At 39.1% G+C, this 24,915-nt stretch overlaps 1 protein-coding gene across 1 annotated transcript in view; it reads right to left on the reverse strand.

The window, feature by feature from the left end:
- Nucleotides 1-24,904, reverse strand: part of LOC138980676 (mediator of RNA polymerase II transcription subunit 12-like) — a 29,455-nt gene extending 4,551 nt beyond the window's left edge. Inside the window, exons 1-3 of the mRNA XM_070353584.1 lie at nt 23,168-24,904; nt 21,727-22,689; nt 16,897-17,165 (exon numbers count right to left, since the gene is read on the reverse strand). Coding sequence (XP_070209685.1) covers nt 16,897-17,165; nt 21,727-22,689; nt 23,168-24,859 — 2,924 coding nt within the window. The 5' untranslated portion in view covers nt 24,860-24,904. The remainder of the gene's footprint in view (nt 1-16,896; nt 17,166-21,726; nt 22,690-23,167) is intronic.
- Nucleotides 24,905-24,915: the final 11 nt, after the last annotated feature.

Raw genomic sequence — 24,915 nt, forward strand, 5'->3', positions numbered from 1 at the left:
AAGAAGAAGAAGAAGAAGAAGAAGAAAAGCTCAAATCTAGCCACTAAGTCAGCAAGCACACAATTTCTTGAAAGACAAACAGAGAAAGGGGGAATGTACGTTCTGGCTCACCGATTCCGACAGACCCTAAATATTAACGCAAAATAGGCTTCTGGACTAAACTTTTACTAAAATGAAACATGCGACAAAATCAGAAAAATACTGCATAAATCCATACAAAAAAAATACAGTAAAGTAAGGTTGTTTTGAACCAATGCCGGGTCTGTCGGAATCAGTAACCCAGAACGTACATTCTCCCTTTCTCTCATACAACGCTAAATTTAGTTTCCATTGAAATATTAATCCAATCTGCCCTTCGTAGCCAAGCCCAACACTACCGTATTGATCTGGGAAGGAAACCAGCCAGCGTGTGTTTTGATCCAGGCCAGGCCTGCTCTATATTCCTCCAATGGCAAGACAAGATTAAATTATGTGATAGCAACAGTTACGTCACGTCCGCCCACCACTTGGTGTTGATAGTAACATAGCCTAGTGATTTTGCCATTTCATTCCGGACTCGCCTGCCGTGCAGTTGTGTTTTCTGTGAGAGAAGTGTTTTTACTGTCACTATATTTGCTAAATATTTATGTCTCAAGATAGCATTTCTGAAGAATTAGAGAGAGAAATTCTTGAATCACAAGTTGCTCATCAAAATCTATTAGATTTTTCAACACAGTCATCAACTTTAATTTTACATTCACCAACTATGGATATACCGGAATCATTGAGTGAATGGAATTCTGAGCAGTTTTTAACTATTGAAGAGCACCTCAGTTACCTCAACAATTTTGTTGAAGTATTATCGCAAATGAAAAATGAAGGGCCATCTCAGAGTGGAAAACTACCTAAATTTCCTTCACGCCCAAAACGGAAACCAAAGAAAACCAAAACAACAATGACGTTCAATGAACTCCACGAATATTTAAAGTCAAAAATTGTTGATGTAAGCATGAAAGTTAGGAAGGAAGTGTTCTTTTTTAATCCGGAAGATATCACATCATCAGCAAGTGCCATTGAAAAGTTAGTTGAGGGATATAGACACATACAAAGACAGGAGGCAACTTCAATGGGCTTCAATTTGCAATATGGAATGGTTCTAGAAATCGCATTTAAGTTTTATGAAGCAGAACAAGGCATTCATAATGAGACCTGGGATGGCTGGTTGGAAAGAAACGTTAAAATTTCTTCTACGTATGCACGGAGATTGAGGGAGATTGCCCGTTTACTATTTCCATACAGAGCCAAATTCAGCACAGTTGGGATGTCTTTTTATGAAGTCTTCAACATGAGAAAAGAACTCAAAACCATGTTTGAAAAGAATGAGGATATCAGGCTTTATTGGGCTGAGAAAGTGACGTCAATGGTTCCAAATATACATCAACAGCAATCACAAGAGTAGGAAAAAAGAGTTAGAGCTAACACTGCAATCAGGTCACGCAACTGCCAGTTGCGCCAAAATAGGTCAACACCCTGCTTCGCGATTGGGCTGAGAAAGTGACGTCAATGGTTCCAAATATACATCAACAGCAATCACAAGAGTAGGAAAAAAGAGTTAGAGCTAACACTGCAATCAGGTCACGCAACTGCCAGTTGCGCCAAAATAGGTCAACACCCTGCTTCGCTTCGCTTCAAAGGCTGCCTTCGGGCGGCCGCCGAGTGTTAACTTATTCAATTGACTTGTTTATTTGATTCAAGCTTTTGATAAGTGTACTTGGTGGCTGCTTTGAAACTCAACAAAGCCTTCTCCCCTTTCACAAACACTCCCCTTTCACAAGCAACGTTCTCTTCCCCGCTGCAGTCAAAACAAAGCTGTCATAGCGGGTTTTCCCGATTGACAAAAATTCTTATTACACACTCAGACTATTTGGAGTCGCGTTTGTTCTCCAGTGTCCAATTGCATAAGAATATTCTGGTGATGAATAAACGCGCTTTGTGTCATTAGCATCTAAAGATTTCTTGTTTACAATAGTTGTGTTGATCTGATGAAGCGCGGAACTGATCTTAGGGTTGTCATGGTGAAACACTCGCTTCTGAAACAGTGCTTCCTTGTAGTTATCATGCGATATGCTCGACTTTACAACCTGTTTGCTTACACCCTTTGCTTTTTTAACCACCCCTTTCTCACTTGCAACACTGTACATCTTTGCACGCAATCCAACATACTCCTTAATTATCTTCCCATTCATTTCATCTTTCATCTTTCCAATAACCTTCTTGTTAACATTTGAGTGCAATGGTGATTCTTTAGGGTAGTCGCAAGTGTCATAAAAAGAATCTTTTCCTTTTACTGCAGGACTTTCAGCTTCTAGATCTTTGTAAATGTCATCCGCTGGAATGTCAAGTAAGAATGAATCTGTGTCTGTGTAAAGTACTCTCGATTTGGGATATCTTGGTTTCAAATAATCATACAAAAACTCAAGCATCAACAGTTTTGACAACTCTAGCACAGTAAAGCCTATGAATACTGGTTTGTCAAGCTTGACTACAAGTTTTTTCATTAAGATACCATACAGCTGTTCATGAAAGTATTTAAAGTCTTGATACTGTGGTTTGGATGTCAGCTTGATGGCCTCATTTTCTCTTGTAACAAGTCTAACATCCTTTCTCTTGTGTGGGTTTTCCATTGTCTTACCAAAGCAACTGTTGTTCATCAGTTTAAAAAAGTCTTTCTCTGATGCATCAGCGGCTTTGGTTCTCAGTTCTGTGTTTTTCATGATGTAAGGTTTCATAAACTGTTCTTGATCAAATAAAATTATACGATGAACAGCCTTCAAAATTAATCCATGTCTAATGTAAAACTGTAACAGTCTGTAGTGACACACATACTTCTTTTTGTGAAACAGATTGGGCACCAGCTTTGGAGGTTCTCTTGGGTTTACTTTTAACCTCTCAGCCGCTAAAGGATAATCATTATGTAGATCATGAAGTGATAGTGGATAGTCTAAGTCAACTTCTAGTATCCATCCCTTTCGACTGTCTGGGCCTGCTTTTAATATTGTCAGCACAACACATTGTGAAAATGGTCCTGAATAGATCTTAAAGTTCCGAAGTGGAAGCGTCTGACACATTGCCCAACCATACAAATTGTTTGCATCTAGATACATGATGTAATTAGAAGGTTTCATAGGATCAAAGTCGTCCAAGTATTTGTTGTTGGCTTTGCAGTAATTGTGTGAAGCCATACTGATTCCTCCACGTAGTCCATTTTCAATCATCTGAAGTGTAGGTAGATCTGATAGCAAGTCAATCTTTACTCCTGTAAATCTAAGAAATGCATCCCAGCTCATGCCTGGTGCAGATATGTAATGTGAAGGATCTAGATTGTAGTGCTTCATACATGTTCTTCTGTAATTCTCAAATATATCTGCAAGTAAACAAACATCAGCCAACAAATATTGATCATGATAATCACCCATTGTATTACATCCTAATTTATTCCATGCAGTCTTAGCGTGTTCATAGTCTTCGTCACTTATACCTTTACCCTTCAGCCGTGAGAAGTAAGCATCCTTTGGTGGTAACTCATCTTCATCAAACCTCTCCCACGAATCCATGTATTCATATGGATAGACTCCCTTTCTAACTAAGTCACTGTCAAAGTACTTACATGTGATTGGGAAAGCAGTTAGTGATGAAGATAAAGACTCAAGTGTTCCCATCAGATGTTGAGCAGAATCGTAGAAGTATAAACTATTCAGAGTAAAGGCCATGTACTTTTCTGAAGACTGCGCAATGCATCTTGCTTTGTATTCATCAGTTACTGCCTGCATGATCAGATGTGAATCATAACCGCGCAAGTTATGGAAGAAGATTGGAAGCTTCCAAGTCTTAGGATCAAACTTTAATTGTAGATTACATTTGCTGTGTGCTGCTCCTCGGAACTGCCCACTTACATGATCATGATCTCTTACTATTGGATTGTCTGTGTTTGGTGTTAGACTTTGTTCGCATATCCAACACTGTGTGGTAGAGTTAAACTGTTCTTGGTCTTCAGGTTTCATAACAATGTCTGAAAGATTCAGTTGTTTGGAGCAGTCATTTCGCACTTGGTTCATTTGCTGTAAGAAGTTCTTTGCTGCATTAGGTCCTCTGTACAATTGCGGTTTAGAATGTTTACCATCTGAACTAACAACAATAAATGCATATGAACAGACTTGATGATTACTTAGAGTTACTGTTTTAGGTAGGTCTTTTGGTAAAGGTCCTTCATATGGCACAATGATAGATTCAAAGTCAGCATAAACAACATAAGGACTTTTCTGTAGTTTGCATACATTCTTAAAATACACTTTGCTGTCTGGCGGTGGTGTTGTTAACTTCACAACCGCATCATCAACGCTCTTACAATGTTGCTTGTGTATAAGTGCTGCATGAATTGATGGAATACGCAAGAGACATCGCCTACAAAAGTCTTGTTTACTATTGTGATTGCTTGTGCTCGCCATCAGTCTACTCATTGTACGAATCAAAGTGTAATGATATTTTACACCATCAGTCATTAGTAACATGTCAACATGGTTAGTATCACAATCACCAATCGTTGGTGAGTTCTTTGATATTCTGACTGGTTTCAGTTCATCTTCCTCATCCCACGTGTAAACATTTACGGTGATGGGTTTGTTTTGCTGTTCAAATTTGTCAATGCTTGTAATGCTGACAGGAAATTCAATACCAGTAAAGTTTAGTTTATTTCTGTATGCATGATAGTTAGACACTCTTTCTGCATTTTTCTTTACACTGTACAGTCTTGCCAGAACACACCACATAAAACATTTGTCATCATCATTCTTTATGTTCAGCACAGCACGTTTTTTGACAAGAGCAGGAGGTAAAGGTATGTAACTTCTACCTCTGATGGGGGCAAATTTACTTAGCTTCAATTCTATTTTTAGAATTTCACCTTCTGACCATCCGGATCCTTTCATCTTTGCATCCTCTGCAGCTTGCTCAAACCGTTTCATCATTTCATCTGCCCAGTTTCCATTCAATTCTGCCATAGAATTAAGTGCTAGTTGTCTGGTTGAAACATGAACTTCTAGCACCTCATCACTGACTGTTTTGTATTTTATTAAACTGACTATCTGCACTTTTACTGGAGGTTCAATCAACAAATTGTTTGGAATTTGTTCAATGGCGTCTTGCACACTGGACTGCACATTTTGAGGATCCGTTACTTGTAATTCAACGGTGTCAAATACTGTCGATAAAGATTCTAATACAGAGTCTTCCATCGCTGTGAGTTTGATTTTATAACTCAAAATAAAAATATAAATTAAAAAAATGAAGTTGCTTCCATTTTTGTTAACACTATAAAATCTGAAATAAAAAATCATTTAACATTTGTACCACGTGGAACTAATTGTAATTCCTCTTTTACAAAGGCTCTTTGCGGTGCTGGTTCTCTCAAGTAATATATAGGTGGATTTGTCTCTACTACTCTCTTGATTTCATGAATGTCAATACTCCAGATTGGATCCGTTGCACGCTTCCTGCTGTCACCCTCAGCTTCACCGGGTGCATATAAATATCTGACTTTCTGATTGAAAGGTAGTAATGCCACTGGTGTTGTTGACTTTGGAGCAACAGGTATTGTTTTCTGTTTGATTGCATCAACTGGTCTTAACCCTGTAGCTTTAAATACCTCCAGATTCATTGCTCTAAGTACTGATGGTAATCTTTTGACCCATTCAGTGTTACGCAATTTACTTTCTGTGTCCAAAAATTCCTGATGGTACTGATATGAAAACAGTTTTTCTGCCAACTGTTTGTTAAAGCTCTCAACAATAGCCTGTGACCTGTGGTTTCCTGGAATACCTCTCTTCACTGTAACATGATGTTTTAACAGAAGCTGGTTGACAGCTCCTTTAAACTCCTTACCATCATCGCACTGAATCATTCTGGGATACTTTAGTGGTCCACGTCTGTAAATTTCTTGCAGGGCAACAGCTGTAGCTATAGCACTTTTCTCTGTCAACGGTTCAGCATCTTTGTATCTTGTTGCAACATCAACTACAGTCAGTGCATACTTATATTTCTTCCTTCTGACTGTGTCATGCGGTAAATACAGCAGGTCTATTTGATGAGTGTCATTCGGTTTAATGTTAACAAAGTGTGGTCGTGTAATTTTTCTTGGTGCAGGTAAATAGATCTGCCAAACTGCCTGCTTTGACAACCATTTCTTTGCTATATCTTGAGAAACACCTGCTGCGTCACTGAGCTTGTCAATAGCAGTTCTTCCTTTCCAGTATCCTTTTGGGGAATAATATATTTTAGATAACAAAGCATCACTCATGGTTTTTTAAATGACAGAATATTAAGATTTGACAGCACGCGCAATAAAGTAAACAACAGCCATACCAATAACAATGAAAACAATCTCGCCCACCTTCTGCTCTTCTGAAGGCTGATAAAAGTCACCCAGTTTTGGAGGAGCACTTGTCTTCATTTTCTTTCCAGTTGCAAGATAGTATTCTTGAATGGCTGCATCAACATTGGCAAAGGTTTTGTTTGCATGTCCTTGCTGCCTGAGTTTATCATTCATAAAGTCTAACTGCGCAATTCGTTTCTTCTCGTATTCATCCTGTGCTTTCTCCAGTTGTTCCATGGCTTTGTTGTGCCTTTCCCTCTCTTCACCATTTTGCAGTTTAGAAAACAAATAGTTGCTGCCAGAAAATGCAAGCGCATTTACAATCGCACCTCCCACCATCATAACCAAGCTAGCCATTTTATTGTCTTACATGTTTATATTTTCTGGAATAATTCCTTGCTTCACCAGGAAGTCTTTTGTTGCAAAGGAAGCTGTCACAACACCAATTAGTTTAGCACCGTCTTCGAAGTCTAACTTTCCCAAGTCGGCTGGTTTCATTCTGAGGAGACTTTTACCCAGCATTGTGTAACCTACACTCAAGCCTCCAATCACTGCAGCGTGATAAACTAGATTAACTATTGTCTTTTCAGAACTCATTTTTATGTTATCAAAATTAAAATATTAAAATTATTCCATATGAAATGAATCCACTGCAGGTACTACTGTGGGCTTTTTTATTGTTTGTACTGCTTTGTTTGTTGGTTTTGGTGTTTCTGATTTTGGTTTTTCTGACACTTTATATTTGCCTTGCCAAAGTTTGTAAAGCAAGTATCCACCTCCTCCAACAACAGCTGCTACAGCTACTTTTCTGTATGATAGAAATGAAGATTTTAATTCTTGATCAGTTTGTGTGACCTTAGTCACTTCAGGAATGTTTGGTGTCTGCTCAACCTCAGACATAATGTTCTGCTTTGCCTTTTGATTTAACTTTTTTTGTCTGTTCCATTCGGCTAGTTTTTTTCCTGCTTCTACTCTACCAGGTTTCTTTGTCACTGTGTTCACTTCTGGTATTTTCGTCTGCTCCACTGTCTGCTTCAACTGATCTGTCATCTTTTTTATTCTGAAAATTAATGTGTTTGAAAGTAATTAATCCAGCAACAAATGGTACTAATAAAGCACCAAATCGATAATACAGGCCACAGGCAAGAGATTCGAGGGACTTGGAAACAACAGGGTCATGAGTTAGATCATGTGTTAAGTCTTCCTCCGAGTCGAGAGGTGTAAAATGTCCAAAAATCTTTGTGTACAAACCTATAACAGTCTGTCCAATACTTCTAACCATCTTAGAACCAAGCACTGATTCATACCGTCCATGATACTTTTCTATATCTTCTGAGGAAAGATGTTGTACTTCTTCCACAGTTAACTGCTGCCCAAGGTAGTGTTTTGTTTTTCCACAAACAGCAAGTGAATACAATCTTTCTTTTTTATCAGGTATAGTCCTACTGTCACAGATTTCAATATCTGTAGCAGTCTGCATCAGCAATTCATCACAGTTCATTTTATTTTGATGCAGAATAAAATTAAAATCTAGTAATTAAACTTGAGTAAGAACTTAGGTAGGAACTTAACAAGAACTTGACAAGAACTTGAGTAAGAACTTGACAAGAACTTGAGTAAGAACTTAACAAGAACTTGAGTAAGAACTTGACAAGAACTTGAGTAAGAACTTGACAAGAACTTGAGTAAGAACTTGACAAGAACTTGAGTAAGAACTTGACAAGAACTTGAGTAAGAACTTGAGTAAGAACTTGGTAAGAACTTGAGTAAGAACTTGTGTAAGAACTTGGTAAGAACTTGAGTAAGAACTTGACAAGAACTTAGCAAGGATTTCTACAAACATACATACTGAACTGGTTGATCAGTTTTTAAAACCAGTTTCGAGTGCTTAGAAGATTTCAGATTATTCTTTATTCTTTCTCTCTCCTGTTTGTTTTCAATGACATCATTTTCTCGAAGACACTCTTCAAAACTGTCACGGTCCTTTGAATAGAACAATGTTATTGTTTTGAGTTGCTCTCTAAAGTCTTTCAGAACTGCATTGTATTTTTGTGTTAATATCCAAACTGATATTAATGCATGTCGTCCACTGAATGCAAGCTTTGCTAGTGCACTTTTCTTTCTAACAATGTCACGTTCTGCTGCACAGTCATCAATAATAAACAGTGTTGGTGTGTTCTGAAAAAGATCGAAATAATGCTCCAAGCAAACATTTAGACGATCAGAAGGATTTACAATAAATATATTTTGATCAGACCATATGAATTTTCTCTCCTTGTATGTTCTGTTATGCTTTATGGTTGGACAGAATATGACTATGTGTTCAAAGTGATTTATGTAAACAGTCTGTAATAAATCCAAAACATATCTTGTTTTGCCGCAACCTGTTGCCCCACAAATCAAAGAACAGTGTGGATCTTTTGGAAGAAAATCTAGATACTTCATTTTAACACGTTCAATAAACAATATCCTGTAATCTGCTTTCAGAGATGTTTAACTGCGCATCTGACACAACAAACACGTAGATCTTAACTGATTTACTACTACTCCCTACTTCCTTTTCAATTTGTATTGTGATTCCTTCTGATCCGTTTTCAATTCGCCTTCCACTTCCATGCAGTTTGTTGTCGTCAGTTGTTCTGAGATCCAGCCATAACGCATATTTATTTGTCAAGAAATCTTCTACGCCAACACCGTGTAAATGTAGATCTTTAGCCACAAGATCAGATGTTGGGTCTTTCAATCTTCCTCCAGTAAAGTACTTTCTTGCTTCATCATAGTGTTGGTATGGCAGCATGCCAGATGCAAATATTTGGTTTGGCTGCCCTTCAATTGTGCAATATACTCTATTGATTAGTGGATTGTAAAACTTTTCTATTTGCCTTTCATATGAATCTTTTGGTTCCTCAAACAACATAAGTATTCCCTTCATTGACCTAGCTGGTGTATTCAAGTTAATGTTCCAGATTGGATCAGCCTGGCTTTTTGAAAGTGTACTGTGATTCAACACTCTTTCATAATAGATAGGCAGCTTAGAACTGTACTGATTTTCTATAAGTCTAGCCAGTTCAGGATGGTTTACAACATCAAACTCTAAAGAAATTCCAGACACCTTATACTTTGCTTCCGGGTCTTGTGAAAGCATAACACGATCATAACTATTGAAAGTCAGGTCGTATGACAGCCTGTCACGCAATGCTCCTTGATAGAAGGGAGGATGTGAATTTATGAGTTCAAAGTCAAGTGGAATACAAAATTTGTTTCCAAAAGCAACATTGACAGCGTTATCTTTTTTGTTGTCAGCTTTATCTCCTGCTCCTATTCTAACTTTTATCCCATTGTCTGACTGAATCCCTTGAAACACTCTGTTTTTCTTTTCATTGTCAGTCAACCAATTATCTGCATAAACTAAAAATACATCTGCATTATTCAATGACATCACTTCCCGCCCTTCCAGTTTGACAGTAATCTTCCTCACAATTGCTCTTCCTACATTATAAGCCAAAGTCCTATTTTCATCTGAGCCAGATTCTAATTCTAATTTGAATGATAGTCTTACAGTGCCTGGTACAATAACATCGTTCTTACCTAGATTAGGAAACCTAACAGTAAGTATTTCATTCTGATCAATAGTAGAAGGATTATTTGTAACTATAACTGTTTGCCTTATTCCTTTTACCCCGAGAGGTTCTTTCAGCCTTCTGTAAGGATCAAGAACAGAACCGAACGATTGTGCCATCTTTTTTTATTTTCAAAATAAAAAATAAGTTACAAATGGCAGAAGGTGGATTTGAAGATTTATTTGAGCCAGCGGACGACATGAGCGAAGCAATCCCTTTGGTTCCCTACCATCATTCACTGCATTATGAGGTGGCACGACATGAACTTCTGGAAGGTAAAGTTAGAGATTTCTACAAAAGTTTAGGAGAAGAACCTGATGTTTTAGATCCAAACCAGTTCAAAATGGAAGCAAATCATTTATATACAACTAGCGATAAAGGAGAAAAAGTCCAACTTACATATAAATCTAATCCTGCTAAGTTTCTATCAAAAGTTTCACTAAAACAAAAACTTACTGCTAATCGACTTAGGCAATTAGATATTGTGCCTAGCACACGGTCATCAGCTTCCCATGTTGTTTCCTTACTTCAACAAGCAGAACTAGGACTACCAACTGCTACTCAAATAGAATCTGTTCCATTGCAAGATCTTAATAAACTTGCAGATGAGGCTGATCAACTTATACAAGAGATAGAGACTTCTTTTTCTGAGGAAACTTCACTGAAGACTCCACATGAACTATTACCTATGAGAGAAATAGAAGCCCTTAATCAATCACTACAAACCATCAGAGGTGAAATAGCAAATAATCTGTCAAAACTAGGTCAGCTGGATGAAGATATAAACAAAGAGAAACAAAAACTTGCTGATGCTGATGATTTGAACCTAGAACAAGAAGTAAAAAACAGAATTTCTAAGCGTTTAAAAGATTTGCAGGAGGAGAAAGCCATAAGGTTAGAAGTTCTAAGTAACAATAGAGAACAACTGAGAACACAGGTCAGCAGAATAAAAAATACAATTCAAAGAATCCTTTACGAAGACACAACTCTTGCTGAAAGAATTAGAACGCTTTTCAGAGAGCAGGGAATCACAATAGCTAGTATATTAACTGCGTTAGGATTTGCAATAAGCACATTAGTGTTAACATTCACAGGTGGCACTGTCACACCTCCACCTCCACCTTCACCTTCATCTCCATCTGATCCGGGATGGGTAAAGAAACAACTCAAACACATTGCAGAACTATTAAAGAAACTAGCAGCAAAAGCTTTGGATGCACTTCCAGGAATCATTGGTTCAATTGTTAGCTGGCTGTTATCTTTTGCAGGTAAAGTTGTTGGTTTCATGGCTGAACATCTCTGGACTCTAATAGTTTTAATTGCAGGTGTTCTGCTAACGAGAATAAAGCAAAAGTAAGCCTACACCCACTCCACCAATTACTAGAGCAGTCTTCTGCGATTCATGATCATCACTAATACTAACAGCTTGATCATCACTAGTGACAGAATGATCTTCACCTGCAGCGTGATCTTCACTTGTCACGCTTTGTTTCTGTTCATTGTGATATGGCTGTAACATCGTTCTGATTTCTGAATTCAGTTCTTCACCCTTTCCAAGCGGCTGGGTGTCACTAGCAATAATGATTTCATTGTTATAATTTGTTATTGTTCCAATCTGCAGCTGGAGATCAGAAGGTAACATGTAAAGGCCGTTACCAACAGCAAAGTCAACTTTTGATCTTGCATAACGGAGAGAGTCTTGATACCTTTTGATGCTGGAAGGCAGATCAACTGCAGAGTTTATGACATCTTCTAAATTTGATAACAACTGTTTCTGTGCACCAAACCCTGTGCTTGTTCTCAGTATGTTTGATCGTGTCTGTGCCTGCGAGCCTAGCAAGCACCACGCATATGTTCGGATAGATTCATTGATCCTTTCAACACCTGATCCAGTGAAACCTTTGCCGGTGTCTAATATAAAAGTAGTCCATGCATTGTGGTGCTGTTGTTCTATTGATCCTAACTGTACCTGCACATTTGAAGAAAAAGATGTATGACCTGGCCAGTAATCAAAATTATACCTCCTGTGGACACCCCATAAATATAGTGTTCCCATGCCATGGTTTTTGTCTTGCTTTTGCCTAAAGTCGGTCTTAAAATCTATATTGAATTCATTGCAGAGACGCTCATACACTTTCATGTTTATCCTATTGTTGAATGGGTTCCAGCTCTTTTCATGCGGCATTGGTGCCTGAAGTTCAGACAAGATTCTCCTGCACTGATAGTAAACGTGAAATGTGTACACACACTTTGTCAGTAAGTTTGAATTATTCATGTGGTCTGCATAGGACACTCCACATCCTGTGGTTGCACAGAATATTGCAAAGTTTAACTGATTCTGATAGAACTGAATTGGGTGAGAGTTCCACATCTTTGGAACACTATCATTTTTGATTGGGGGATTTAGGTAAGAATGGAATGGGTCAGGCACTTTAACGCGAATGGATTCTGTTTCTGTTACAGCAAAGTCCAACTCATGGAAAGAAATAGTCTTTGGATTGTAATATGGTCCAGTTTTGTATTTAACGTCTTTGTTGAATTTATACTGAATCATTTTTGTTGTTGAATAAAAAATGTTTATCACACTAACAAATGTGAAGACTGGTGTGCCAGTTAAACTTGCAAACCCTATCAACAATCAAAATGGAGGAATGAAAGTTGCACTGCATGAAATTATGTACAAGGTTACTTGGTATAATATCAGTAAAAAAAAGAATAACAACTGGGTAAGAATTAATGGTAAAACACATTCTGTAGAAGATGGTTACTATGACTTCTGCACTTTAGAGAAAGAATTGTTTGCTCCAGTAGGTATTACAGCGAGTTTAAATCATGCAAGTCTCATTGCTACTCTTACTATGCCCAAAACTAGAGAAGTAAACAGATCATTTGAGTTTCCAACCAAACTCCTTGATATGCTTGGAATTACAAATATATACAAGGGAACACGTCCCATTGACATGGATGTTAACAGTGTACTGTTTGTTCACATGAGAGAGCTTAACACATCCTATAATCTGTTTAATGATCAGCGTTCTGATCTGCTTAGGATTCTTCCACCGAGTGATGCCTCTTTTTGTAAAATGCACGTGCCAACATTTAAGACACTTCAGTTCAAGGACTTGGAGGAAGGGTGTCATGAATTCCTACACATTGATCTGAAAAATCAAAGTGGACAACCAGTTGATTGTTTGTTTAACATTACATTGGAAATAGTTCCATAAAATATTGAGTATTAAAATGTCGAGTGGACCTACAATAGCTTATCCTGTTGCATGTTCAACTATAGAGTTGAAAGATTTAGCAGACGCTATCGACTTTGAGAGCAATGCTGAAGTTGGTGCAGTGTATGCATTCGAGTTTACAGACACTGGTCATTACAAGAGAAAGGAAATCGACGATGAAAAGAAACCAAGATTCCTCAAACTAGGTCAAATCCGTGATGTTAATGTACCTGATCCAATTGTCGATGACACATTCTACATGTGGAAACATCAGAATAAAAAATGGGTACTTAGTCCTGTTATGAAAAAGATTGACTGGGAAATGAAGTTTGAATTTGTGAGTCCATACACTCTTGTTGGAAAAGACGACACATTCCGTAAGTCAATCAATGCTAAACCACTAATTGTTAGCCTTGTTCCTGCGATTAACAGCAGGGGAGAAGTTGCAGTTAAACCTTTCCATAAGAACAACTATCTCATTCACAGAAAACAAAGTGTTGAAAAGGACGCTGACACCATTGTCGATTTTATACCCAAGCTTCCAATAGGGCAGAATGCAACTATGATATTTGATATAGTTGTCAGGAAAAGGGAAGAAACCACAAACACTGTTCTAATGAGAGGAATAAATCTCAACTGGAGACCATTAAATGTTGAAGAAGTCAGAGTATTTATTGCTGTTCAAAAGGATTCTAACACAATAAAAAAACAGACGTCAAACCAAAATGTTGTTGTTAACGCAGATATAAATAATTTAACAGAAATAAGAAGTATTAATCTTACTTATCTTGATTTGATTGCTTTCTACTATACAGATAAGGTGTTAAGCAATGAACAGCTTCAAAGCTTAGCAGAAACACTGGCCAGTGAGAATTAAGATAAATATTTTATATTTTGCATTAAAAAGATGACTAGCAGTGTGAAGCTTTATCCTAATATTGATGAAAGTGCAGCAGAAAGTCAACAATTCAGACTGGCACACATTAGTAATATACAAAAACAACTAGAAGATGAATTAGAAAAATATTCTCGCGCTAGACGTAAGTACTCAACAACTTACAACAGCCTTTCTAATGCCAGCACTGGTTCTACTATCCTTGCATCAGCTGCAGGTGTAACGGGAACAATTCTGTTAGCTACCGGAGTAGGGACTCCAGTTTCTCTAATCCTAGGTGGTGTCGCAGCAGCAGTTGGTGGTTTATCATTTATAGCATCAGCTATAATGAAAAAAATTGTGAAAAAGCTTGAAAAACACGAATCCATTTCCACTCTTGCATCATCAAAATTGTCTAGCCTAAAACTGTCTATCAGTAAAGCACTTGAAGATTCAAAAGTTTCTGACGAAGAATTCAAACAGATACAAACAGACTTTGATGACTACAAAAGTAAGAAAGCAAGTATTCAAACAAAAACACGAGCTGAATATAACAAGCCAATCGATATAGAAGATCTGAAAAAGCAGTTTTTAAAAAAGGGGATTCAAATAGGACGGGAAGAAAAAGTAAAAATAGAATCACTTGTAAAGAGTTAACTATTCGTTTAGACAGTCACATTGCATGTATCAGATATAATTCTAACAGTGAAAGAACACATGAAGTAAAGTTTGTAAATGAGAGAGCGTATTGAGCTTAAGAATGTTGTATAAGAGAAAGGGGGAATGTACGTTCTGGGTTACTGATTCCGACAGACCCGGCATTGGTTCAAAACAACCTTACTTTACTGTATTTTTTTTGTATGGATTTATGCAGTATTTTTCTGATTTTGTCGCATGTTTCATTTTAGTAAAAGTTTAGTCCAGAAGCCTATTTTGCGTTAATATTTAGGGTCTGTCGGAATCGGTGAGCCAGAACGTACATTCCCCCTTTCTCTCAAACAAAGACAGAGAGTTAAGTTGGCAGTTCTACCTAAACAATGACCAAACATCGGGTGTTTTCCTTTTCAAATTACGATGGGGTGTTTACATGCACAAGTAACAACATTTTTACCTGCAGCAATTTGTTTTTGCCGAAACATAACCGTTTTCGAGATATTTAGCTTGAACTACTCGAGACATTACTTTCAATTAGTCACTATCTCGTGGTTTCAACAAAGTGAAATGCTCTACTATCTGTGACACTGATTTAATGCAGAACAATGCCAACCAGCACCACCAGCTTTCAAGAAGTCACTTGCTAGTAGCGTTTCTGCGTCCTCAGCCACTGCAACCACGACTCTTGGTGTTCATAATATAATATTGTGTGTGGTTGTAGGTTATCCTGCATTACTCTGCAAGAAGTGACACTATGTTAAAGATATCTACAGTGTGTTATACTTGCTTTCCGAAAGAGAGGGGATGTAGTACCATCAACTGTGCCACCACCCAGCCCCTCCTGACTGTTATCTCTCAGACCTCTTCCCACGGTCTGGTATCATCAGTTAAAATAAGAGTACATTGTGCACCCTAGACTTCGGCCAGCACAGCAAATTATGCTAATGAGTTTCACTCTGTGCTAAGCTCTGTTACTGTATGCTGCTTATATCTTATGCTCTATACTTTAATGAATAAACTTAGTGATAGACATTCGTCTGTCTGATGTTATACTGATGTGGCTGAGAGTGTGACCCTATATAATAGCCTCTGAATATAAACACCAAACACCATATTATTTCACCGCCTTTGCCTGTAAAATAATAACCGCTCCCTCGGCAGTGAAGGACTGCTCTCCGCCATCTTGTCTAAGTTGTCACTTCCTGCAGAGCAAAATGTGAGTTTTTCGATGTGCTTTTCAACTTTTCTTGCATCACTTGTGTCGTTTGACAAATTTGATGTCAAATTAGGGGTAGAAAAGTTAGCGACAATCGCACATTTTACATGGATATCTTCTGAACTATTCAAGATAGACTGTTCAAATTTGGCACACGTTTTGTTTACAGCATGTGCAGGATGCTGAACCTCCCCAAAAGACTGTAATGTTGACTAAATCCAGTGTTGGGCAAGTTGAAGTGGTTGAAATAAAGAAAACACTTTTTTTTTACGGAAATGGGCATGTAGATAACATGATGATATTTTCACTTGCATAATTAGGTTCAGGATCCTAATAAACTCATTAACTAAATATCTGTGCAGTCTCAAAGCTCTTTGCCTAATATATAAAACTACAAGGGCGACACAGAGTTCACAATACGTTCACAGTATCTGCCAAAATGAATTTTTACGTTTATTCATGTAACCCAGGTAAGTATTAAAACAATGGATTTCTATTCATACCTGCTGAATAAATGGGGTTTAAGCTATTTCTCCTCAAATAGGTGTCAAAATCCACCATCATTTAGTCCATATAATCTCCGTACTGATGTTGGTAATCGTTGCTAGGTAGAACTGCCACCTTAATGAGTGAGAGAAACTTAGAGACAGACAGATAGACAAACAGGCCGTGACAAAGGGTAACAGAGAGACAGACAAACTGAAATGTTTCCTACCTAACCTACTTGATCAAACAATGCAATGTTCTGTATGCAACACTTGTTTTGTTTTACAAATCTATAACTGCGTTTTTGGGAGTGAAATTAATCAGAGGCAATGCGTGTACTTGTTTCTAAGACCCCCCCCCCCCCCCCTCCGCCTACCTTCCTCGCTCCAGTGTGTAGTGCGTGCAAAATGACTCACCTTGCTAGAAGCTTGTCGTAGACTGTGTCTGACATCTGTGGGTCTGGTCCGGCCCCCTGTGACGTCATGTTCTTCCACCAGGAAGACAACAGGGGGAAGGTCGGGCTGACAGACGTCTGGCTGGATGACGTGGATTGGTTGGTCTCACCTGGGCTGTCGCCTTGGTTACACAAGGACTCGAGATCTGCATTGGTCGGTATCTGGTCCGCGCACAGACATCGGCTGATGGCCTCTGGTATGTTGTTTGCGTCAAGACAGGTACATAAATCCTGTTGAAAAAGATGTATATTTTATGTTTTTGAAATTACTATTTGACACTATCAATTTAACGTCTGGTTCAACATAATCACTACATGCACTTTTAAAATAAAAGTAGTTTAAAATGTGTTTGAAAACAAAAACGCAAGTTTCTTCAATTAATTCTTAAGTCAACGTCTTGTATGTTCTAGTTTTTTTTTTTTTTTTGGCTGTTGTTAATTTGCTTTTTCATTGTAACAAAAGAACATTATAATTAGAAGTAGTCGACGGGAAATCGTCCATTGGAATTGCTCGATAACGATGCAACCCTTTCATAAATGTGATGTTTAATACACCAATCAAAACCTTTGAAATATATTGAAATGAATAAAATACAAGAATTTCGCGTTTAGAAAATAAGGAAAAGTTGAAAATTAAGAAAAATAAACATATTCTTGCCAACTAAGAAACTGAAGCCCGTGACTGTTTAATCAGTTTAGGTGGTCGAGCAAACACGGCAGACACTTCTCCGGGGTTAAACATAGAAGTTATAACACGTGAGTTCATGAGCATGTATTGATTCGTAGGTTTCAGAGTTTCTCCGTTCGTATTTGTGTACTGTGCGTTCTGTCGATCTCACTGTTCGAGGTAAGTTAAGTTGATAACTAATTACCATATGCCCCCGTTCACTTCGTATCCGTTTGGAAAGTAAGTAGCCTTACAATCTTGTGTGACAGACATAATGTAGTGGTCCGGCTACGACAGGCATTGACCAATCGCCCGAGGGCGATGATGACATTGCATGAAAGGACTTCCCTGCGCACAATACCAAACGGTTTTGGAGATTTTGACAACAGAGTGCGGGAAGACGACGCTCTATGGTCGGTTTATTGTATAAAGGGAAGCAAGAGGTTAAAGACGGGAGTCGAAGAGCCAATAACGGGCAATATGAACTTGTAGATCATATATCTGTGATTGTAACTATTTGTATCTTGTTCGTGCTTACCAAAACGTTAATATCACGGAATCTCACACGTTTTCCTTCTTTGCCACTACTAAAGCAAACGTGTGCAAGATAATAAATAAATTACAGGCATGGGAATTGTCCGCCGAACGGCGGATTTCCGCTGAATTTTTTTTTGTTCCGCCGAAAATGCAAAAGTGTCCGCCGAAAAAATAAAGGGGGGGGGGGGGGGGGGGCACATAAAAAAAGCACCGGTTACTTTTGCCTTTGCGCAAAAGTCCGCGTAAACTTTCCGTACTTTGTTCACGCACTGCCTCAGTTAGCCTACTTGAACTTTTATGTTTGAGAGTAAACCAGATTGCACAAATTGTGTTACAAGTTACATTTTTATATTTGTCTGAACAGATCATTTTTTTAACAAATTTAAACCATATAATACATGTATATATTTTTTTCCTTCAAAAAAGCAAAAATTGGTACATTTTTGTACTAAAAACTCTGAATTAAAGAACTGGAGACCCATCTCCCTTACAAACAGCGATTATAAACTGATAGCCAAGTGTTTGGCAAAAAGGTTAGGAAGCGTTATTGGTGATCAAGTCGGTTATATTAAAGGCAGAAAAGTATCTACAATATTAAGGTTAATTGATGATGTAATCGAACAATCACACGAGTTAAATCAACCTGGTCTGTTGGTCGCAATTGACTGTGTTCAAGCGTACGATAGTATTTCAAAAGAGTTTATTATTAAAGCCTTTCAAAAATTCGGGTTTGGGCCAGAATTTGTTCAATGGGTGACTGTGTTAATGAACGACACGGTTAGCTCAGTGCAGTATTGTGGATGGTTGTGGATGGTTGTCTGAATTTTTTGATGTGAAAGCCGGGATTCGTCAAGGGTGCCCGTTTTCATGTTTGGCCTTTGTACTGGCCATTGAATTGTTGGCATCAAAAATAAGACAGTGTAGACGTATTAAAGGAATTTCGTTATGGAATAATGTTGATATTGCAACCGTTATTAAAATTGCTCTGTATGCAGACGATATCACCCTTTTTTTAAAGGATGAGATTGATATGTATTATGCACTTGATATAATGAATGACTTTTCGAGCTTTTCAGGCTTAAGGATACATAAGAGAAAGTCTGAGGCGATGTGGTTGGGTAGTAGGAAGCATTGTGATGAAACATTTTATAATTTTGGCTGGAAGAAGAAGTTGAAGATTTTGGGTGTATATTTTTGTAATGATAAGAGTGCTTCTTTGGTAGAAGATAACTGGACTGGAAGAATAAGGAATATTAAGCGATTGATTTGTGCATGGGAGAAGCGAAATTTGAGCATTGTAGGGAAAATATGTATTGTGAAAACGTTTTTAATTTCACAATGTGTGTATATTATGCAAGCGTTTGTATTACCTGACTGTGTTTTGAATGAAGTCAATACCTTATCGTTTAGATTTTTGTGGCGAAAAAGAGATTGCAATCGGAAGGCCTTTGAAAAGGTGAAAAGAAGCGTTTTATGTTTTGAAATTGAAAAAGGTGGTTTAAAAATGATCGATATTAGGCAAATGCAAATTTCTTTTTTATTACAATGGGTTTCACAACTAACTACATCAAATGAAAATGATAATTGGAGTTTTACTCCAAAGATGATGTATTTGCGTTTTGGAAAGCATTTTGAATGTTTCTTATCGAATATAAACAGTTCAAGATTTAAAGGGTTAGACCTAGTGAAATCACACTTTTGGAAAGCAGTATTAAAATATTGGCTGGATAATAACCACTACGATCGTGGGACAATCGGGCCGGTTTTGTTATGGAATAATGCATGCATAACGTATAGTGGCAAAGTTTTATTTTTTGAAAGTTGGATACAACGAGGTGTATTGGTATTAACTGACATTGTACGTTCGGGAAACATATTATCATATCAAGATATTTGTGATCTGATTGGATATTCACCAAACCGAATTCTTGAATATAATGTTGTAAAAGCTGCTGTGTCATTATTTATGAGGAAAAATGTTGTAAATATGACTGATGATGCTTGTATTACCTTACCACTGTTTAACGGCAAAAATGTGTTAAGTGCCAGAGAATATAGGAAAGAGATTATCAATATGAAAACAGATGTACCATGTTCCGGAGGATTTTGGAAGAGAAAGTTTAATGTAGAAATTGATGAACGATCTTGGATAGTTGCCTATCAGTCAACACAAGAGACTAGATTAAGAGTTTTACACTGGAAAATTATGCACAACATTTATCCGACCAACATTCTCCTGTGTAAAATGAAAGTAACGGAAACTAATAAATGTAATTACTGTTGTGATGTAACTGATTTCATTGAACACTTCTTTTTTGAATGCCCGGTTGTATACAAATTCTGGAAGTTTATTGACAAATTTATATTTCGTACTTTAGAAATTAAGGTTGTTTTGAAAGTTAGTGATGTTTTATTTGGTATGCATTTTGTAATGGTGAAAAAGGCAACTATGTATAAATTGAACCACATTATCTTAATCGGAAAGATGTGCGTTAGTATATATAAAAAAACAAATTCGTTTTTACCGTTGGAAAGTATTTTTGATAGGCAGTTACAGATAAGAAGCATTTTTGTATGAGTGTTCGAAGAACAAAACGTTAAAGAAAAGTTAGCTTGTTGTAATCGATAAGTTGTATTTAATTCATTGTATGAGATATTGTTAATTGTTGTATTTAACTCATTGTATGATATATTGTTAATTGTTGTTATTTATTTGAATAAAATTGTTTGAAAAAAAACAAACAAACAAAAAAAAACAGAATTTAATGGCAAACTTGGAGCTTAGATGACACCAGATTGCACCATCTGGGTTCTTTGGAGAAAAAAATTTCCGGGGGGGGGGGGGGGCCATGCCCCTGGACCCCCTAGTAAGGCTAGGCGCTTCGCGCCGTCGATTTGACGCTTCGCGTCTTCAGTTATAAACTTTTCAGCCTTTTTTTTTAAATTTTCAATTTCCATGCCTGAAGATTGTATGTTACACGCTTTGAGGCATGGCAAGAACGGATTCAAACTCAAAATCGTCCCTGCAAAAGCCCAACAATGCACACACGACGCGACTTTCATTTCTCCTCCTGTTATCGTTTCTTCTCTTTACAAATTCTTCAACGCTGACAATACTGAAAACGGCATCCCAGACGACAGTACTGTTTCCATACGCGAATTTAGCTGCCCTTGGAAAGTGGCTCGCTCACGAGGCATGTTGGTCTGAATCTAGAAGGACAGAGTTCTAAACAGACATGACAAAGATCCCGAAAAGAACAAACATTTATTTTCGCGCATGCAAACACAGAAAGACGTGTTAAAGAATGCGAGGCTGACGGCCTGACGGCTTCGTTATACAATCAACGTAATCTCGTGTGGAAGAAAACTCTGTCACACGACCATGTCTGAATAGCAGGTAATGTATTGGGATGCATTGCCATGATAACAAGACAATTAAAACAAAAAAGGTAATTAGATAAAAGAAGAGATACAACATGCAATGGTATCAACGCATATTTGCAGCATCAATATCTCTTCCATTAACAGGCCACCATTAAAATCACGTTAGATCTGTTGACCTACTATTGGAACACAGAAGATACTGACCTGTTTTAGCTTTGGGGCGGTGCTGAGTGCCTGCATCAGTTCAGCGGAAGTGACGTTGGGCAGGACGAGGGTCTTGGTGACCTGGACAGGGCCCATGTCTGACATAAGATGGTTCAGCACAGTCTTGGCTTTGTTCAGCTGCTTTAATGCCTTGATCACTTTGCCCACCACCGCCTTGTTGAGATCGGGGGTGTTCTTCCTGTCCGCTCCCACGGCCTTGACCTCGCACACAATCAGGCCGTAGTGGCGGTGGATGATCAGCACGTCAAAGTCCCCGTCGTGGTGCTGCTGTTGCTGCATCGTGACAGGTCGCGGCAGGTTGGCACAAGCTGCTGTGCTGATAGGGTCAGTGTCGTTGTCCAAGTATTTGCGGAACTCAAGTTGTGAAATGACCATCATAACTTCGCGATGTTCCTTGGACAGAACTCGCAGACATCTCAGTAGGCGTTCAGCAGCATCATCATCCAAGACGTCAGTTTCTATGTAATGCGGAAGTGGAGCAGGATCTCCCTGCGGCAGAGTAAATACGCTGCCTGCGACAGGTGGAGTTGGTTGAATCTGGTTTGACTGAATCTGGTTTGACTGAATCTGGTTTGACTGAATCTGGTTTGACTGAATCTGGTTTGACTGAATCTGGTTTGACTGACTTGAAGTTGGCAGATGTATACTTGGCTGAGCTGGACTGAGCAGAAATTGGCTTGACTGAGTCTGGCTTGTCAGAGAAGGGTAGAATGGTGCCGGGCCTTGCTTTGGTATATTAGGTGGCTGTCCGGGAACCAACACTGACAGACCAGCCATAGTCTCTACCTTGTGGTGCGTCCTGCGGAAGAACCGGGGAGGGAGAAAGTAGGTTTTCTTATCACGGTCAGGATACCACTCCTTGATGCGCTGCAGCCAGAAGTCCTGTGATGTCTGTATATGATTCTTGATGGGTCCCAGTGAAGGCCCTGGCACTTGATGTGACTGCACAGACAAAAACAGTCTTAGTTGTGTGTGTGTGAGTGTGTGTGTACGTGTGTGTGTGTGTGTGTATGTGTATGTGTGTGTTTGTGTGTGTGTGTGCATTATGTCTGTGCGTGTGTGTCCATGTGTGTATTTTATGTGTGTGTGTGTGTGTGTGTGTGTGTGTGTGTGTGTGTGTGTGTGTGTGTGTGTGTGTATGTGTGTGTGTGATTCTTTGTTATTGATCTGTTATTGGTCATCGGTCTGCTTCAAAAGAGTTTTCAAGAGATGAGAATTGCTAATAAGCAACGTTTTTTCAAAATCGGAAATTGCACCAGTAAACGTCTCTTCAGCAGGTAATGCTATTCAAGACCGAGCGAGGATGGAAGAGAAATAACTTAAAACAATACAATGATTGTCCAACTATATAATATATGAATCGCAAAACCAATCAGAACTATTCAAACGTTAGAATACTCTTGAAATGTGTATTGCTTACCTTCGATGATCCAGGAGCAAGCTGGCTCTGGGAAGCAGAGGTCGCCAAGGTAGCAGGATTGGTACTGTGCTGATTGTGTAAAGAAGCTGACCCTCCCGAAAGATCAACAGGCCCTGTGGTTGATGTTAAACCTTGATGTCCAGGCGATGGAAACATGGAGGACGAAAGGTAGGCCCCGGTTCCGCAGGAAGAGATTTGATTCTGAGAAGCGGAGTTAGATGATGATGTCGTTACTACTACTGAAGCATACTGTCGTTGGCTTGGGACTTGCTGTGTTAACAATTGATTCCCTTCAGTAGACATTGTTTGTTGCTGACCTTGACTTTGTGTTTTGACCGAAGGCTGCTGCTGATGGACATGGCTTTGAACTGTTTGAGGATGTTGACGTGCAGCATACTGGCAAGGAGGTACAACCTGTACTGCAGTTCCTGATTGTACATGGGGATGTTGAGATAGGGTAGAGTGTTGTGCTTGCGAAGACTGCATCCACGAATAATTACCCTTACATTGCATGTGTGCAGAGTAGTTCGGCAATCCCGTGAGATGATCCTGCTGATGCCTCTTTACAAACTGCCCGATAACATTCTGTGTCCCCATGGAATGAGCTTGGTACTGCTGTTGTGAAGGCTGCCCGGTAACATTCTGTGTCCCCATGGAATGAGCTTGGTACTGCTGTTGTGAAGGCTGCCCGATAACATTCTGTGTCCCCATGGAATGAGCTTGGTACTGCGGTTGTGAAGGCTGCCCGGTAGCATTCTGTGTCCCCATGGAATGACCTTGGTACTGCGGTTGTGAAGGCTGCCCGGTAACATTCTGTGTCCCCATGGAATGAGCTTGGTACTGCTGTTGTGAAGGCTGCCCGATAACATTCTGTGTCCCCATGGAATGACCTTGGCACTGCGGTTGTGAAGGCTGCCCGGTAACATTCTGTGTCCCCATGAAATGAGCTTGGTACTGCGGTTGTGAAGGCTGCCCTTTAACATTCTGTGTCCCCATGGAATGAGCTTGGCACTGCGGTTGTGAAGGCTGCCCTTTAACATTCTGTGTCCCCATGGAATGACCTTGGCACTGCTGTTGTGAAGGCTGCCCGATAACATTCTGTGTCCCCATGGAATGAGCTTGGTACTGCGGTTGTGAAGGCTGCCCGGTAACATTCTGTGTCCCCATGGAATGAGCTTGGTACTGCGGTTGTGAAGGCTGCCGGATAACATTCTGTGTCCCCATGGAATGAGCTTGGTACTGCTGTTGTGAAGGCTGCCCGGTAACATTCTGTGTCCCCATGGAATGACCTTGGTACTGCGGTTGTGAAGGCTGCCCGGTAACATTCTGTGTCCCCATGGAATGAGCTTGGTACTGCGGTTGTGAAGGCTGCCCGGTAACATTTTGTGTCCCCATGGAATGAGCTTGGTACTGCGGTTGTGAAGGCTGCCCGGTAACATTCTGTGTCCCCATGGAATGACCTTGGCACTGCGGTTGTGAAGGCTGCCCGGTAACATCCTGTGTCCCCGTGGGAAAACCCTGGTATTGCATTTGTGAATGCTGCCCAGTAAAACTCTGACTATGGTGTGTAAGTGCCAAGGGTGGGAGACGCACTGCGTTTCCTCCGTAGCCATGTAGGTGTTGCGGGTTGTTTGGAGGACACCAATTCGAGTTGTTCCCTTGGGAATGGTTTCCATTGTGAGTGCGCTTCATTGTGAGACAACTTAAACAGATGCCCAAAGAAACAGATAAGAAGGATGTGATGTACT

The sequence above is a fragment of the Littorina saxatilis genome, linkage group LG11 (genome assembly GCF_037325665.1).
Source record: "Littorina saxatilis isolate snail1 linkage group LG11, US_GU_Lsax_2.0, whole genome shotgun sequence".
Lineage (NCBI taxonomy): Eukaryota > Metazoa > Mollusca > Gastropoda > Littorinimorpha > Littorinidae > Littorina > Littorina saxatilis.